The 14159-nt window shown below is 43.1% G+C and overlaps 1 protein-coding gene across 4 annotated transcripts in view; it reads left to right on the top strand.

Moving 5' to 3' along the window:
* Nucleotides 1-14159, top strand: part of Piezo (piezo type mechanosensitive ion channel component) — a 242465-nt gene that overhangs the window by 133835 nt on the left and 94471 nt on the right. For all 4 annotated transcript variants that reach the window (XM_075698593.1, XM_075698600.1, XM_075698578.1 and 1 more), the window contains 3 exons: nt 6362-6533; nt 10952-11137; nt 13386-13443. In XM_075698593.1, coding sequence (XP_075554708.1) covers nt 6362-6533; nt 10952-11137; nt 13386-13443 — 416 coding nt within the window. The remainder of the gene's footprint in view (nt 1-6361; nt 6534-10951; nt 11138-13385; nt 13444-14159) is intronic.

Below are 14159 nucleotides of genomic sequence, written 5' to 3'. Positions count from 1 at the left end.
CACATGTGAGAAGCAGTCAGAATTTCTATGCTTCTGTCCGGATTGGTAGACCGTAGTGATTTCATACTTCTGAAGGTGGTGGCTCTAATGAGGAAGGCAGCTTGAAGGGTCCCTAAGATTGGGAAGCCAACAAAGTGAATGATGGTCACTTACTGCTTGAAATTGTCAACCGTAAAGGTAGGGTTGGAACTTACTGGCAGCCCAAACGACTGCCAAACACTCCTTTTCAATCGTGGAGTAGTTAACCTCTGCCTTTGTGAGGCTGTGGCTCACATAGGCTACTACATGTGCAGCGCCATATTGCCACTGAATGAGAATAGCTCCGAGGCCCATGTTGCTGGCATCTGTGTATATTTTTGTGTCAGATTGGTCATCAAAATGAGAGAGTACAGTAGCCGTTGGCACATGCCTGCCCTATTCTGTGAAGGATTCTTGTCATTCTTCCATCCACTCGACAGGTACCTCTTGGCATGCAAGTCTGGTATTGGTTCCACAATCCTTGGAAAATTCCTCGAAGAAGTGACGGTAGTAAGTGCAGAGGCGTTAAAACCACTAAAGAGCCTTCTTGTCTGTAGGTCGTGGAAACTCTGACGGCCATTAGCATCTTAGGGTTGGCCGAAAGCCCTGGGCTGACCACGTGTCCGAGGAACTTGAGCTCCTGAAAGCCAAAGTGGCATTTTTCAGGCTTGAGGGTGAGGTTTGCATTGTGGATAGCAATCGTTACATTCTTGAGCCACTCTAGATGTTCATCAAGCATTCTTGAAAACACGATGACGATGTCCAAGTAAGCCAAGCATGTCTACCACTTCAATTTATCAAAGGCAGTGTCCATCATCTGCTGAAGTGTAGCAGGTGCAAAACTCAGGCCAAAGGGAAGGACTATGAATTCATATAGTCCGTCAAGAGCCACAAAAGCAGTTTTTTTTTCGTGATCACACGCGTGTACTTCGAACTGCCAGTATCCGAACTTAAAATCTAAAGAGTTAAAGAATTGGGTGTGGCACAGACTGTCCAAGGCATCATCGGTCCATGGCAGGGGATAAACATCTTAATTGGTGACTGTTTAGCTGTCTGTAGTTGACATGGAAGCGTAGGATGTTGTTTTTCTTTTTTACTGGGACGACAGGCGACACCAATGAACTTGTCGACAGCTTAATGACGTCATCATTTATCATTTCTTGAACCTGGTGCTTAGTAACTTCTCTTTCTATTGGTGAGACGCGTTATAGATGCTGGCGAACAGGATGTGCCGGCTCGTCTGTAATTATAGGGTGCTTTGTAACATAGGTGCGATGGACTTGAGACTCAGTGCAGAAGCAGCCAGAGAAGTCACTCACGAGCTTTTAGTAGTTGCTGTTTCTGTATTTCTGACAAGCCAGGGTTAATGTGTATGCAGCAGCTCAGGCTATTGGCTTTTGTCGACTCAAGTGAAGCGGCTTCCAATGGGCACACGTTGGAGATCGCAGCAATTCCATGGAGGAAGGCTATAGCTGGGCTTGAGGTACATGCTGATACTTGTTGCTGAAGCTGGACAAACCCGTCGAATGCATTGCAGGTTACGAGAGTCATTAGGCTACTTCTCAGCAGTGCTGTGATGCTGTTACTGATGGTGTGCAAGGCATTTTGATTATGCCTGTCATCAGCGTTGCTCACTATTGCGTGTGGTTGAAAAAGTTGCCCACAATTATTTCAAGTCGGTTATGGCTCCATTTTCCTGCAGGAAGTCAATTCTGAATATCAAGTTCCTAGAACAAATGGCCAGTATAATGAAGTCCCCGATGTACATGCATTCGGGAATTTTTACATGAGCTGTGCACTTGTTCATGGGAGTTAGGAGGTTACCTTTGGCCAGGTAGACCTGCGACCCAATCCACTGTGTATAAACTTTTTTAAGCTTAACGGCAAGTTCTCTGCTCATGACCGAGCTGCCTGCACCACTGTCAGTTAAAGGTTGTCTATTGTTACTGTTACGTCCAACAGTACCACTTGGTTTAGGTCACCTGAGTGTGCTGGAACGTCAATCTGTTGTCGCTGTTATCGTAATGGAGGATATGCAGTACACTTGGTGTCAGCAGCCTCACCTTCGGTGGTTGCTGACCTCAGTTTTCTCAGTTTTCAGGGCTGGGTGAACGGTGTCTAGGAGTGTCTCGAGGGAACACAGGACTGGTATCAAGCAGGTTACGATGAACAGGCCTCGTGCTTTTGCTGCTCAAACAAATTGTGACAACTCGTGAGAAAGCTCTCAATCTCTAGTGGCTGCTCATCAGGTCATGGAGCAGGCGTATTCGGAGAGAACCCACGGAGACCCACGCGACAGTAGGGAGACATCCTGTAGATGTCGCCGGCTTTCCTGCAATGGAAACCGAGGGGCCTTTGGTTTGGAGCATGCCAAATGTCACTCTTTTTTGGCCTGGTCTCGTCGATGGACAGTGAAGTGTGATGCCGGAATCCTGCTTCCACCTGTTCCATGGGGCACATGACATTTAAGGTCTTGTACAGCAACGGATGTCATACGGCTTCCGCATATGTCACCCTAACTTGCTGTCACTACTGTGGTGCCCCATAGCTGTCAGGAACTTGGACGGTGTTCCTGATCTCATCTCACACCATCTCTGCCACTGAAAGTTGCGTGACCGAGGTGTTGGCTGCCTGCATTTTCTGGAGCTCTTCTCTTATGACAGCCATGATCAATTCTTGCAAGTCACTGATGTCACTTCCTAAAGTCACGTTAGAAGTAGAGCGGCTACTTGAAAGTGCAGTAACATTGTGGTTATATTGTCTGGCACGCTGTTGTAGAGCCCTTTCCATTGCAGTTGTTTCAGCAAAAAAGTTTGCAAGTGTCGTCAGTGGATTGTGGTTAAGGTTAGCAAAGATTTCCTGCTTGACACCTCACATTTGGTGACACACTTTCTTGTCTCTGTCCATTGAAGTGTCTGCACATCTTAAGAGCTGAGCCATGTCTTCAGTATAGGTGGTGATGCTCTCATTAGGACCTTGGATTCTTGCCTCAATCGCCAACCCCACTGTCTCTTTTCTGTGCACGCTGGTATATGCAGCGATTAACTGCCGTCAAAATTCGTCCCACAATGTCAGACTCCTCATGGTTCTCGAACTACTTCTTGGCCAAATCTCTGAGAGCGGAGTACACATTGTGCAGCTTGTGCTCTTGGGGCCAGCCATTGAATTCGGCAGCCCAATCGGAGCCAGTCTTCAGTGTCCTTAGCATTGCTTCCATGGAACGAATTGAGCATCTGTCACTGATGGAGGATAATCAGTGCCGCTGGCGCGACAACCGCAGTAAAAGATGCTTGGCTCATCGTCCTGGTACGATCAGGTAGCAACCCGTGCTATGGCTGGAGCCCCTGGAGATGGCAGCTGGTATGTATGTGTACAAGGGTAAACATTGTAGGACTACTCACTGGAGTCTAGTCAGGAGTATGATTCATCTCCAATGATCCTATCATCTACCCCACACTTACATCAGAAAAATATCACAGAGGTAATAAACAAACTTGCCAAACGATGGTCCTTCTTTAATGATGGCACAACTGCCCACTTCGTCGTTGACACGACGAAGTGTCAACGACGAGTGTTGACAAGTGTTGACACGACAAAATACATGTATTGGCAAACATGCAATGACCAGTACATCACTTCACATTTATTTTGCAGCATTCTGCTATCTTGACTGAAGGACGCCAAGAATTAAGAATTACCTGAGAGCACTATGCGAACAGCATTCACTGTACCTTGATAAGTGTTGTTCATGGTGGCCGCTGTGAATATTTCTCATTCATTGTACACGAATACATTTAATTAGCTAAATTTATAAATTTGCCAAATTGATGAGATGTCAACGTAAACATTGTAGATGACGTTGACAAATGACCAATGACAGAATTTAAAATAACTTAGGATTCATGGAATTTTTTTACTAAAAAGAATGCTCCTGTAATAAATGTTAAAAAAAATGCTGTGACCATTCGACGCTTCTGTGTACCAAAAATTGCATGAACCTTTATGCAAACCTTGTTAAATAGGGGCACTGAGAACGCGCGGCCGTACTTTTTTCTTGCTGCGTCAGCAGTTTTTGGTGCGCGTCTTCGGTCGCTGACGAATGTGAAGTTGCGAGATTTTGTAACGGTTCGGAAAGCGAACCATTACAAGACCATGGCCCTGATTTGCACATTTGTGATATACACAATGCACCAATGACAACGTTGAGATCTGAGATTTCTTACATTACTGGTGCGGGAACATGTTGTCACGTGGACATAAAGAAATTTTGCAGGCTTTTCCTTTTTTGTCGGAAAAGAGGACCACACAAGACCTAGGTTGCTAGATACGCTGTTATCTGTCATTTCTCGGTGTATTCCACAACCTGTGCATTGGAACCTTATTGAATAAGTAAGGTAATAAATGTTAGTTCGTTAAAACTAAATATTAGTTGCTCTTTCACAATGAAAAAAAAATTTTGACTAGCATTAAAACAAGCCTGTCAGCATCTAGTGGGCACTATTCACGGAACGCCCTAGGTTATTTTTTGCTGGATACATTGAGTTGGAACATCCTGTATGTAATTTGATGTTGGTTTCTGAGAAACCTGTATGGGCTTCCTTTGTAGCTTCATGCTATAGTCAGGTGAATGACAATTTTTCCCTCTCATAAATTTTGCTCGCCTGGTGGGCTTCCACAGAACTGATCTGCTGTAACCTAATAGTGTTCTGCAAAGTCAAATAAGGAACACATTTTCTTAATATGCCTGTATTTCTCTCATATTGACGTTTACCAAGCTGCTCCAAAACGCGTATTACTGCTCCAGAACATACAATTCATGCTCCGAACATGGTCCAAAGTGTCAAATTTGCTGCCCTCAGAGCTGCTCCAAAATTTCCTTGGCCGCTTCCAACCCTGTTTTGTGCACATATGGGCGAGGCCTGAGCCATTTTGACCTATTGCGAAGGGATAATGGCAGATTTGGATTGGAATAGTTTTACGACATACCAGCCCAGGGTCTATTGCGGCTCTCTGGGTCTGCAGAGACATATGGTAACTCAGAAATCGTGTTACCACATTGATTTGACCGCATAATTTGAGAACATGAGCATCAGCATAGGAATATATAGTTTGGTTGTAGTGCCACCGAAGTTTCTGGCTTTACAGGAAAGCATGCACTGTGCCATCGCTGGACCCGCTCCTTCTGTATTCTGGTACGCTATAGCTACAAAGCGCACTTCTACCGCCCTGCATTCTGATTGGCTTGTGGCAAGGTGAAACTATCTATTATGTAGAAATGGCTTTCAATAAATCACAGTAGTTCATAACTCTGGCTTCTCAGTACGGTCTGTTGGTGAAGTGCATTTCCAGGCCCTTCACCCACACTGTCGAGACACTAAAGAAAATGCATTTATAAAAAGTGTCTTCAGCTACTTTTCAAACTTTCAGACTCACTACTGCAGAATGAAAGTTTTCTTGTGACTGCTACCACTAATTAAATATCTACAGGCACTACTACCAAATTTTGCATGCACTAGATGATTTCACTATCAGGGTAATCTGCTTCAAAATTCAGCGTAAGCTGTTGCTTAAGACAATTGCTGTACAGCACTAGTGTTGGTTTATTCAGTGTTCTGTCGGGATTTCTAAAGTGCGCTGCCATATTCCATGTATTATTCCACTAGAATTCAGATTAGCCTGCTCCGAACTCCTTCAAAATTACATTTTATCCACTCTAAATTGCTCTAAAATGCAAATTCGTCTGCTCCAAGCTGCTACAAAATGCTGTTTTGTGTGCTCCAAACTGCTTCAAAATACAATTTCACTTGCTCCAAAAATTGATCCAAAATGACTTTGGGCAGTCCGATCCCTGTCAAAAATCGTGGGTTCGACTCCCACCAAATGTGGAGGGTTCGGGTGCTTTAATTAACTATACATTAATCAACTGTGTCTTAATTAACCTCACCTTAGCACCAAAGGTCATGAGTTCGAATCCCACAAAGGTCGTGGGTTCGAGTGCCTTCATTAACTTTATCCAAATGAACTGTGGCTTAATTAACTTTGCTTTAACACCAAAGTTGTGGGTTCGATTGTCTTAAATTACCTATATCTTAATTAACTGTGCCTTTATTAACACCAAAGGTCGTGGATTCGACTCCTACCAAAGGTTGAAGGTTCGTAGCCTTTATTTACCATTGTTTGGTCATGCTGCCAACACCGGATTTCCCACCTCATGAGCAATTTAATGCTTTTGCTATAATAAATTCTGTTTATGAGCTCCGTCCTGTAACTTTAGTGACAAAGGTTGTATGAAGAGACATTATCAGTCTGCACTTTACAAGAGGTATCTCATCTTATTTTCCAGTGGATTTTGTTCAACTTCTGTTTGCCTGCTGCCAACTCCATGTATTCTTCCTGGAAAGTTCACACTCAAACATTGCATATGAAGGTGGCTCCAACAGGGAAATTTATGACAACACTGGCCGTTACATTGGCCAAACACCTAACCCTATATCTGACTTTGTCACCTACACAAGGCAAGTACAAACAGCTGTGTTATCTTTTTTTTCTCTTCTTTGATCAAAGGAGAGTGCGCTTAATAAAACTTGTGGTTAATTCCACTGAGTAGGAATAACAGCAGGGCCAAGCAGTTAGTGCAAAAATGACTTCGTTCTATTACTGAAATAGTCATAATCCTCCCTAGAGCAGCAGCATTGAGCATAATGTACATGCCAAGTGGTAGGCAAAAAAATTACCATGTGATACAATGATATACAACTGTCATACGACATTACCTTTTTCTTCATGTGTAAGCAAAGGAGACCAAGCTTAATTGCAACTGCGGTGCATCATTGTGCTGAAAACACTGCGACTGAAGAGTTTAAAGAGAGAAAAGAGGGAATGAAAAACAGGGAGGTTAGCCACTGTATGTATCGGCTGGCTACCCTGCACTGGGGCAAGAGATAAAGGGAATAAAAGGTGATAGAAGAAACGAAAAAATAAAATAGTCATAAAAACACAATAATGCAATACTACGCACTACAACTTTCAGATTTAAATGCACGATTTACAAGTCCTTAATAACTTGAGTAGAGCACTTAAGGCCATGAGTGCCGAAACCCATCTTGACCAGTATCCTAGAAGTTCTTTCTCTGTCAAGGGGCAATCGTCCAGTTTTACAAGCGCGGTCGTGAGCACTTTTCTTGCCACATTGTAACGGAGACTGTCACAAGCAGGGCTGTCGGCCATTCCAATGCGGAAGGAATAGGCATTCGGGAATGCCTCGCCGAGCCGCAGGTAGCACAGAAGTGTTGCTTTTGCTCGTGTTATCGTGGTGGAAGACGGAGTTGCAGGCATGGATCCAATCTGTGGAGACGTGCATTGATGAATTCACTCGTGCTCCAAAGACTCCAATCAATGAAAGAAGGTTACTGCTCAGCAGTAACTGGAAGCCTAACATGAGGCAAAGTACCTGGAATGCGAAGCAGATGCTGAATGTTTTCGAACTAGACAGACAGCATTTGATAACGTGCAACCCCATTTAGGCTTACCTAAGGGGTACATTTACACAGGATAGCCTCTAGTACTCACGTTATGAAGCAGCTTGTGAAAACAAGATGTCACAGCTCCCACCAATCATTCCAGCTCTGCAGGCACCACCAATAGCATGCTGCACCTGCTGTCTGTCAGCTATTGCTGGTCCTGTATCATTGCATTCCTGCTTCTGTTCTAACACTGTAAGGTGTGATCCCTCACTAGAGCACTTCTGGGGCACTTGAAAGTGCTCCTTGCTTAGTGAAATATAATTAGTACCATTTCTGGCTACAATTCGAAAAATAATCAAAAACGATTAAACATGTTGCTTCTATTTACTCCAGGAAAGACTGAATATAAATATTTCACCATGCAGGGTATCCAGCTGGATGCCTGTTCTATTAAACTTCGTGCCTTTCCTTCTTTTCTCTCTCTATATTGGAGGGTGTTACGAATTATTGCTTACAACAATACAGCTGGTGTATTCAACCTTTTGCATTAACGGGGTCCTGAACCACCCATTGGGTTTGGCAAAAAAACAATCTGCAGATAGTATATGCTGCTGTTAGCATCTCAGCCAAACTTTACATTCGTGTGGGCACTTAGAGCTCGCAAGCGGAGTGCGAAGTTACCTTTTTCTCAAACACTCTCTTTCCAAAAGAAGCTTTCTCCTCACTTTTTTCCAGCTGCTATATTTCATCATATAGCAAATTCCCATACACGGCTGCTATTGTCCAATAGCTTACAACAATCAAGAAGGGTGTTTGGATTAGTGTGCTTCTTTCTACTGTTACTGTGTATATTTATTGATTCGGTTTAATAAATAGGCCAAAGTAAGCAAAAATATGCTTTAGAATTTCTGTAAGAACGACGGCCGCCTGCGTAGGAACTAAAATTTGGCCACCCTACTTATCGGTTTCATAGCCATTGGGTCTCACTAATTTCAATTAGTTTTAAACACTTAATTAGCCTCCAACCATGCATAACTTAAAAGTTGGGCCACACGTAGCACGCGCCCTCTCCTGGTTGCTCTTGGCTAGACACCACAGACTTCGCCATAGAGTTAATATAACCTATTCTAGAGGAAAAGCTACCCATAGCGTCCATGTATTGAAATCAGTAACCGCAAAGACACTGCCATGTTGCTACTTTGTGCATGCGTGCAGACGCAGATGTCAAGATACAATTGAGACAAGACGCACAATCAATGCAATTCGGAGCCTCTCTTAGTATGGTGGCGCCATCTAGTTATGGTGCCTGCAAACACATCCTTTGAAAAATTCTGGTGTTTTACATTCCAAAACCACGATTTGATTATGAGGCATGCCACCTGCCGTGGAAGGCTATGATGTTAGGCTGCTAAGCACGAGGTCACAGGATCAAATCCCGGCCACGGCGGCCACATTTCGATGGGGGCAAAATGCAAAAACACCTGTGTACTTAGATTTAGGTGCACATTAAAGAACTTCAGGTGGTCTAAATTTCTGGAGTCACCCACTACAGCATGCCTCATAATGAGAAAGGTGTTTTGGCATATAAAACCTCATAATTTTTATGAGGCACGCCATTTTGGGGGACTCCAGATTAATTTTGACCACCAGGGGATCATGAATGTGCCCCCAATGCACAGGACACGGGAGTTTTTGCATGTCGCCCCCATATAAATGCCTTTTCAATGGCCAGAATTCGATCCCGTGACCTCATGCTTAGCAGCACAACACCATAGCCACTAAGCCACTGCAGCCGGTAAAAAAAACACATCCTTTCATGCACTTTAAGTTTTACATCGAAATTTCATAAATATTCAATGGGTCTTTCTGAAAAATATGCGGAATTAATACATACATATGTCCATACATATGTCCTACATGTAAATACTTGTTTTTGCATATTATTTTGAATATTACTCGTGTTACAAAAATTAGTAGTAGCAGCATGGTGGCACCTTTACGGTTGCCACTTTTTTCACCCAACTTTTCCTCTAAATTAAAAGAACTTGTTGGGCGAGTTGGTGCATATTAGCAAAACTTTTTTAACCGTGCAAATAAACGATCACAGAGAGAGCACACAAGAGAGCACACTGTCCTTGTGTGCTCTCTCTGTGATTGTTTATTCACGCAGTTAAAAAATGTTTTCCTCTAGAATTGATATACTAGCTCTATAGACTTCAGTTCGTATTGAGCTATTGCCAGCGCTTCAAAACGCACACATTGGATAGCTACTCTGTCATTCAAGCTGGTGTGGGACAAAGCCAGTCCATACCACATAGCATGGCCAGACTGGAGCACATGAGCATGAGCACGCACTCCAACCCTGTCTTGCACAAAGCAAACGTATACACACTACAGTTTTATGCAGCTGCAGTCTGCTACGTAGTGTAGTTACCGTGGTTGTCGTAGGGTGCTGCGACAAGGTCGCTCGCTGTAAAGCCCCTGGATTTTCTCAAAGTAGCAAAAGGCTTTGATCTCACCACTGTGCTACGCAATTGGACGATAACTTCAGTCTCCTGGTTCGGTCCAAGAGCAGCTAGCAGATGACACGTGCCTAGCAAGCATTGTTCGCCCTTCTCAAATGGAGCATACGCATAGATATCACTTGATTCTCCTGTGTCCTCCACCACGCCCATGTCATTGCGGAATGCTGTTGCTGGCCGCCTAGCCAACATGTCAACACGGCGAATGATAAGATTGGAAAGGAATCAAAGAAGGGAACCTGGCTCTTTTCTGCTTGTTCACCCAAAGGGAAAGCAGCGAAAGACTACGTTGCAACGTTAAATAACTGATTGGTCTGTTGATCTCGCTCAGCTGCATAATGCAACACGGCATGTCAGGCGCACGCATTTTGGATCTTTTTCACTCGGACCAAACCAGGCGCTGCAGGCAGTTGGTGCTACTTTTAGAAGATCCAGGAGCTTTAGCTCGCTGAGCACACTGCGGCTCACTGAGGACAACCACGTTTGGCGCATCGTGGATGTCAAAATGAGAAATAGTGGTGTCTAAATGAGCATACAAAATCAAATTTAAACTGTGCACCACAGTGACGTTTAGTAGGCAAAGCATTGTGGGCATGCCCTGCTCCGCCATAGCCTTCACAGTGCAAGGTATTGAAGAAGGAGCGGGAGCACCGCGAATGGGATCACAGCCAATCTTTGATAGCCAATAACTACGCTTCTGCTGCATGCATTGAAGCACCTTTTGCTGCAAAGTATTTCTGAAGTAGTCTAGTTTAACTTCAAATGCATTTCTCAAATTGAATAAAAAGTGCTTCAGGGCTCCTTTAATGGAGAAAAAGAATTTTTTTTTTAGAATAATGTATATCTTTATGTAGGCATGTATTTGGAATAGTGTGTGCATGTCTGTGTAAAAAAAAAAAATGTGCACCAGTAAAGATGTTACTCATGTGCATATCCATGTCCACGCAGGTCATATCTGTCAATGGTGAAAGTATTCCTCTTCTTTTCCTTCTACTGGATCACCCTGGCAGTGATGTTCCTTGCTGGCACTAATCGCGTCAGCCTCTTTGCCATGGGTTATGTGCTTGGCTGTTTTTTCTTCCTATGGAATGGAAATGAATTTTACCTCAAGCCTATGAATGTTCTCCTGAAGATGTAAGCTCTTCTTTGGCTTATTCTCTTCTTTTGCCTGGGGTCTACAGCACTATCATTCTCACACAAGTTGCTAAAGAAGTTGTTAAAATGTCCCTTGTATTATAAGCAAAATAAAAATATCAGGACTGTTTAGCAATTTTACTGACAGCTAGCCTTTTCACCTGGTGGCTCAGTGGCCACAGCGTTGTGCTGTAGGGCACGAGGACGCAGGTTTGATACTTGGCCACCACAGCTGCATTCCTTTCAGGGTCAAATGTAGAAAAAATGTGTGTACCATGCTTTATGTGCATGTTAAAGAACCCGAGGCGATCAAAATAAGGAGAGCCCCCTACTATAGCGTGTCCTCAAAACATACTTTGCAGTTTCGAGAAGTTACATGCAAAATTTTAATTTAAGCTTTGTGTACGTAATAGCCCCTTGTAGTTACACATTTATAGTGACATTGCACATTGATCCACTGCTCATGGTGGCTCAAACTTTTTTTGGCATTTATCTGAGGATATTAGTTTCTGTTTATGTTGGTGCATATATATATTGACACGTGTACTTGTTTATCTTTTCTGGGTGACAGCTTGTCACCGCCTAACAAATGTTATCGCACAACGCAGGACGCGCCTGCATGTATCGAAAGTTTCTGGAATGTTATCGATAGGTCCATCCGCTGTCTGTCACCGAACCTTGTGTAATCTGATTGCATGTATACGTGACGCGAATAGTGTAGAACTTTGTGGAAGACATGCGGGTCCCAGCGATTACTCTGAAACATTCGACGACTGATGTATAAAAGCCGACGCGCTTGACCCGCTGATCAAATTTTCACCGATCGCCGATTATGTTCACTGCTATCATTGTTCTTTGAGTGTAGCCTGCTTTTGAGGGCACAAGTTCGCCCAATAACACGCTAGTTTCGTTAATCACAGTTTTGCTGCCTTCTTCACCGTCACTGCTACGTGACAGTGTGTGTGTGTGTGTGTGTGTGTGTGTGTGTGTGTGTGTGTGTGTGTGTGTGTGTGTGTGTGTGTGTGTGTGTGTGTGTGTGTGTGTGTGTGTGTGTGTGTGTGTGTGTGTGTGTGTGTGTGTGTGTGTGTGTGTGTGTGTGTGTGTGTGTGTGTGTGTGCGCGCGCGTGCGTGCGTGCGTGCGTGCGTGCGTGCGTGCGTGCGTGCGTGTGCGCGCGCGCGCGTGCGTGCGTGCGTGCGTGCGTGCGTGCGTGCGTGTGTGTGTGTGTGTGTGTGTGAATTGTAGTGGGTGGCCTGTGTGAGGGTAAGATGTATGAAGTGTGAAGAAGTAGACAATGATAAAGCTTCGGTGGGACAGACCCAAGCTAGCAATTTGGTGGTGAGACGGTAACATGTGCAGATTGGATTGCGCTTGTAAAGATGAAATACTAATGTCATGGAAGTATGAGGAATGAATTAATCTGGCACAGTTCTAAATGGATTTAAGCATTTTAATCAGATATCTTTGGTGTTGAATCGAGACAGGCCTCCTCATGAAATTTTCTTATAAACAGAGACATAAAAGCATAATTGAAAGCAACTAGCAACATAGTCATCCCCAGAGTTGCTCTTGTGCTTTGTTCTTGTTTTCATTTTGGGGGCTCTTTTTGCTGGCACTCAGCTTGGTAAAGCAGACTTGCCAAAGTGGCACCTTGTAAGCCACAGGACTAAGCTCTATGTAAACCTTTTCCATCTAATATATGCTGGTTTTCTCTTTAAATAAAAGCTTTTTAATAAATTTCTGCCCCAATATAACACAATATATAAGATACCGCTGACACTCGATCTTAGAATATCAAAACGTGAAAGCACGCACTAAAGAGATTTCATTGTTGATGTACCAAGTTTTGCTTGGATAAGACATTTTACTGACCGATTCATAGCATTATATTACTATAGAATAACCATAATAAATTGTTCTGAAAGCATATAAACTCATGCATTGAAAGCAATTTAATGAATCAAAATAGATTGAGAGATTATTTGTGAAGCTGCAAGGCTGTCCTTTGTATCCACTTCTAAATTGGGAAATTCAGGCTCTTCTCTACGAAAGGGCAAGTAAACTATGTCATTTTGTTACTAAAAGAATAGCATAACTACCTCACAAAAAAATTTAAAAAATTTTTTTTCAGGTTTAGTTTTATATTTTTCAAAACTGCAGTAGCTTCATATACATTTTGTTTTATTTAGGTATGATTTAGCCTTATGCAGCCAATGTGTAGCTGATTGCAACTACCCTTCTTTTTTCTAGGTGGAATACATTGCTGGCCTATAACGTTGTTGTCATCTTCATCAAATGTATTCTCCAGGTAATATTGCTTTTAGAAAGTCTTCACTACCTTCACTTGATGGAGGGAAAATGGTTATTTTATTTTTTTCTTGCTTTTATTGCGATACCATATGTGGGCACTCATATATGCTTGTTGTGCAGCCACGTTGCTGTTACAGGATCGCATGCACGACTCGTGCACAGAGTGTTGAAGGTCATGTTATCTGCTGAGTTTCAGAGGCTCAGTACAGATGAAATGGTATAGGGAGTGGCAGCATGTAACATTTGCCTTGGGACAAGCATGTGCACTCCCTGCTGCCAGCACTCCTCATTATGCCAGTGTTGAGATGGCAAGCTCATAGTAATCGAGAAAACTCTATTCATCTGTATCTTTAGGGACGTGATATCACACGTTTAGTTAGTAAGTGAACTTTACTGCAATTTATACTGCCCATAATACTCTGAGCTTTATTTTGTATAGTAATCAAATACTTTATCACTGTCAATGCTTTGCCCTTCAGGCAAGACGGTTTTCTTGCTCATTGTGCTCTTCAGAAACTGTTACTGTTCAAAAACATGCTGGAAACTACTGATAACATAATTAAGCTTAGAGCAATGGAAGCTTAAACTGCACTGCAGCATCATAATCTTATGTGCTCTTTGGCAAAATGAATTGCTTATTACAGCACTACAAGTTCACCTTGTTGGTTTAACAACTGAACCAAACTATCATAAGGCATCCGAAAGAAAAAGAAT

This window comes from Dermacentor variabilis, chromosome 1 (genome assembly GCF_050947875.1).
Source record: "Dermacentor variabilis isolate Ectoservices chromosome 1, ASM5094787v1, whole genome shotgun sequence".
Lineage (NCBI taxonomy): Eukaryota > Metazoa > Arthropoda > Arachnida > Ixodida > Ixodidae > Dermacentor > Dermacentor variabilis.
The sequence above is the reverse complement of the archived record's forward strand: the minus strand, read 5'-3'. Positions and strand labels throughout refer to the sequence as shown.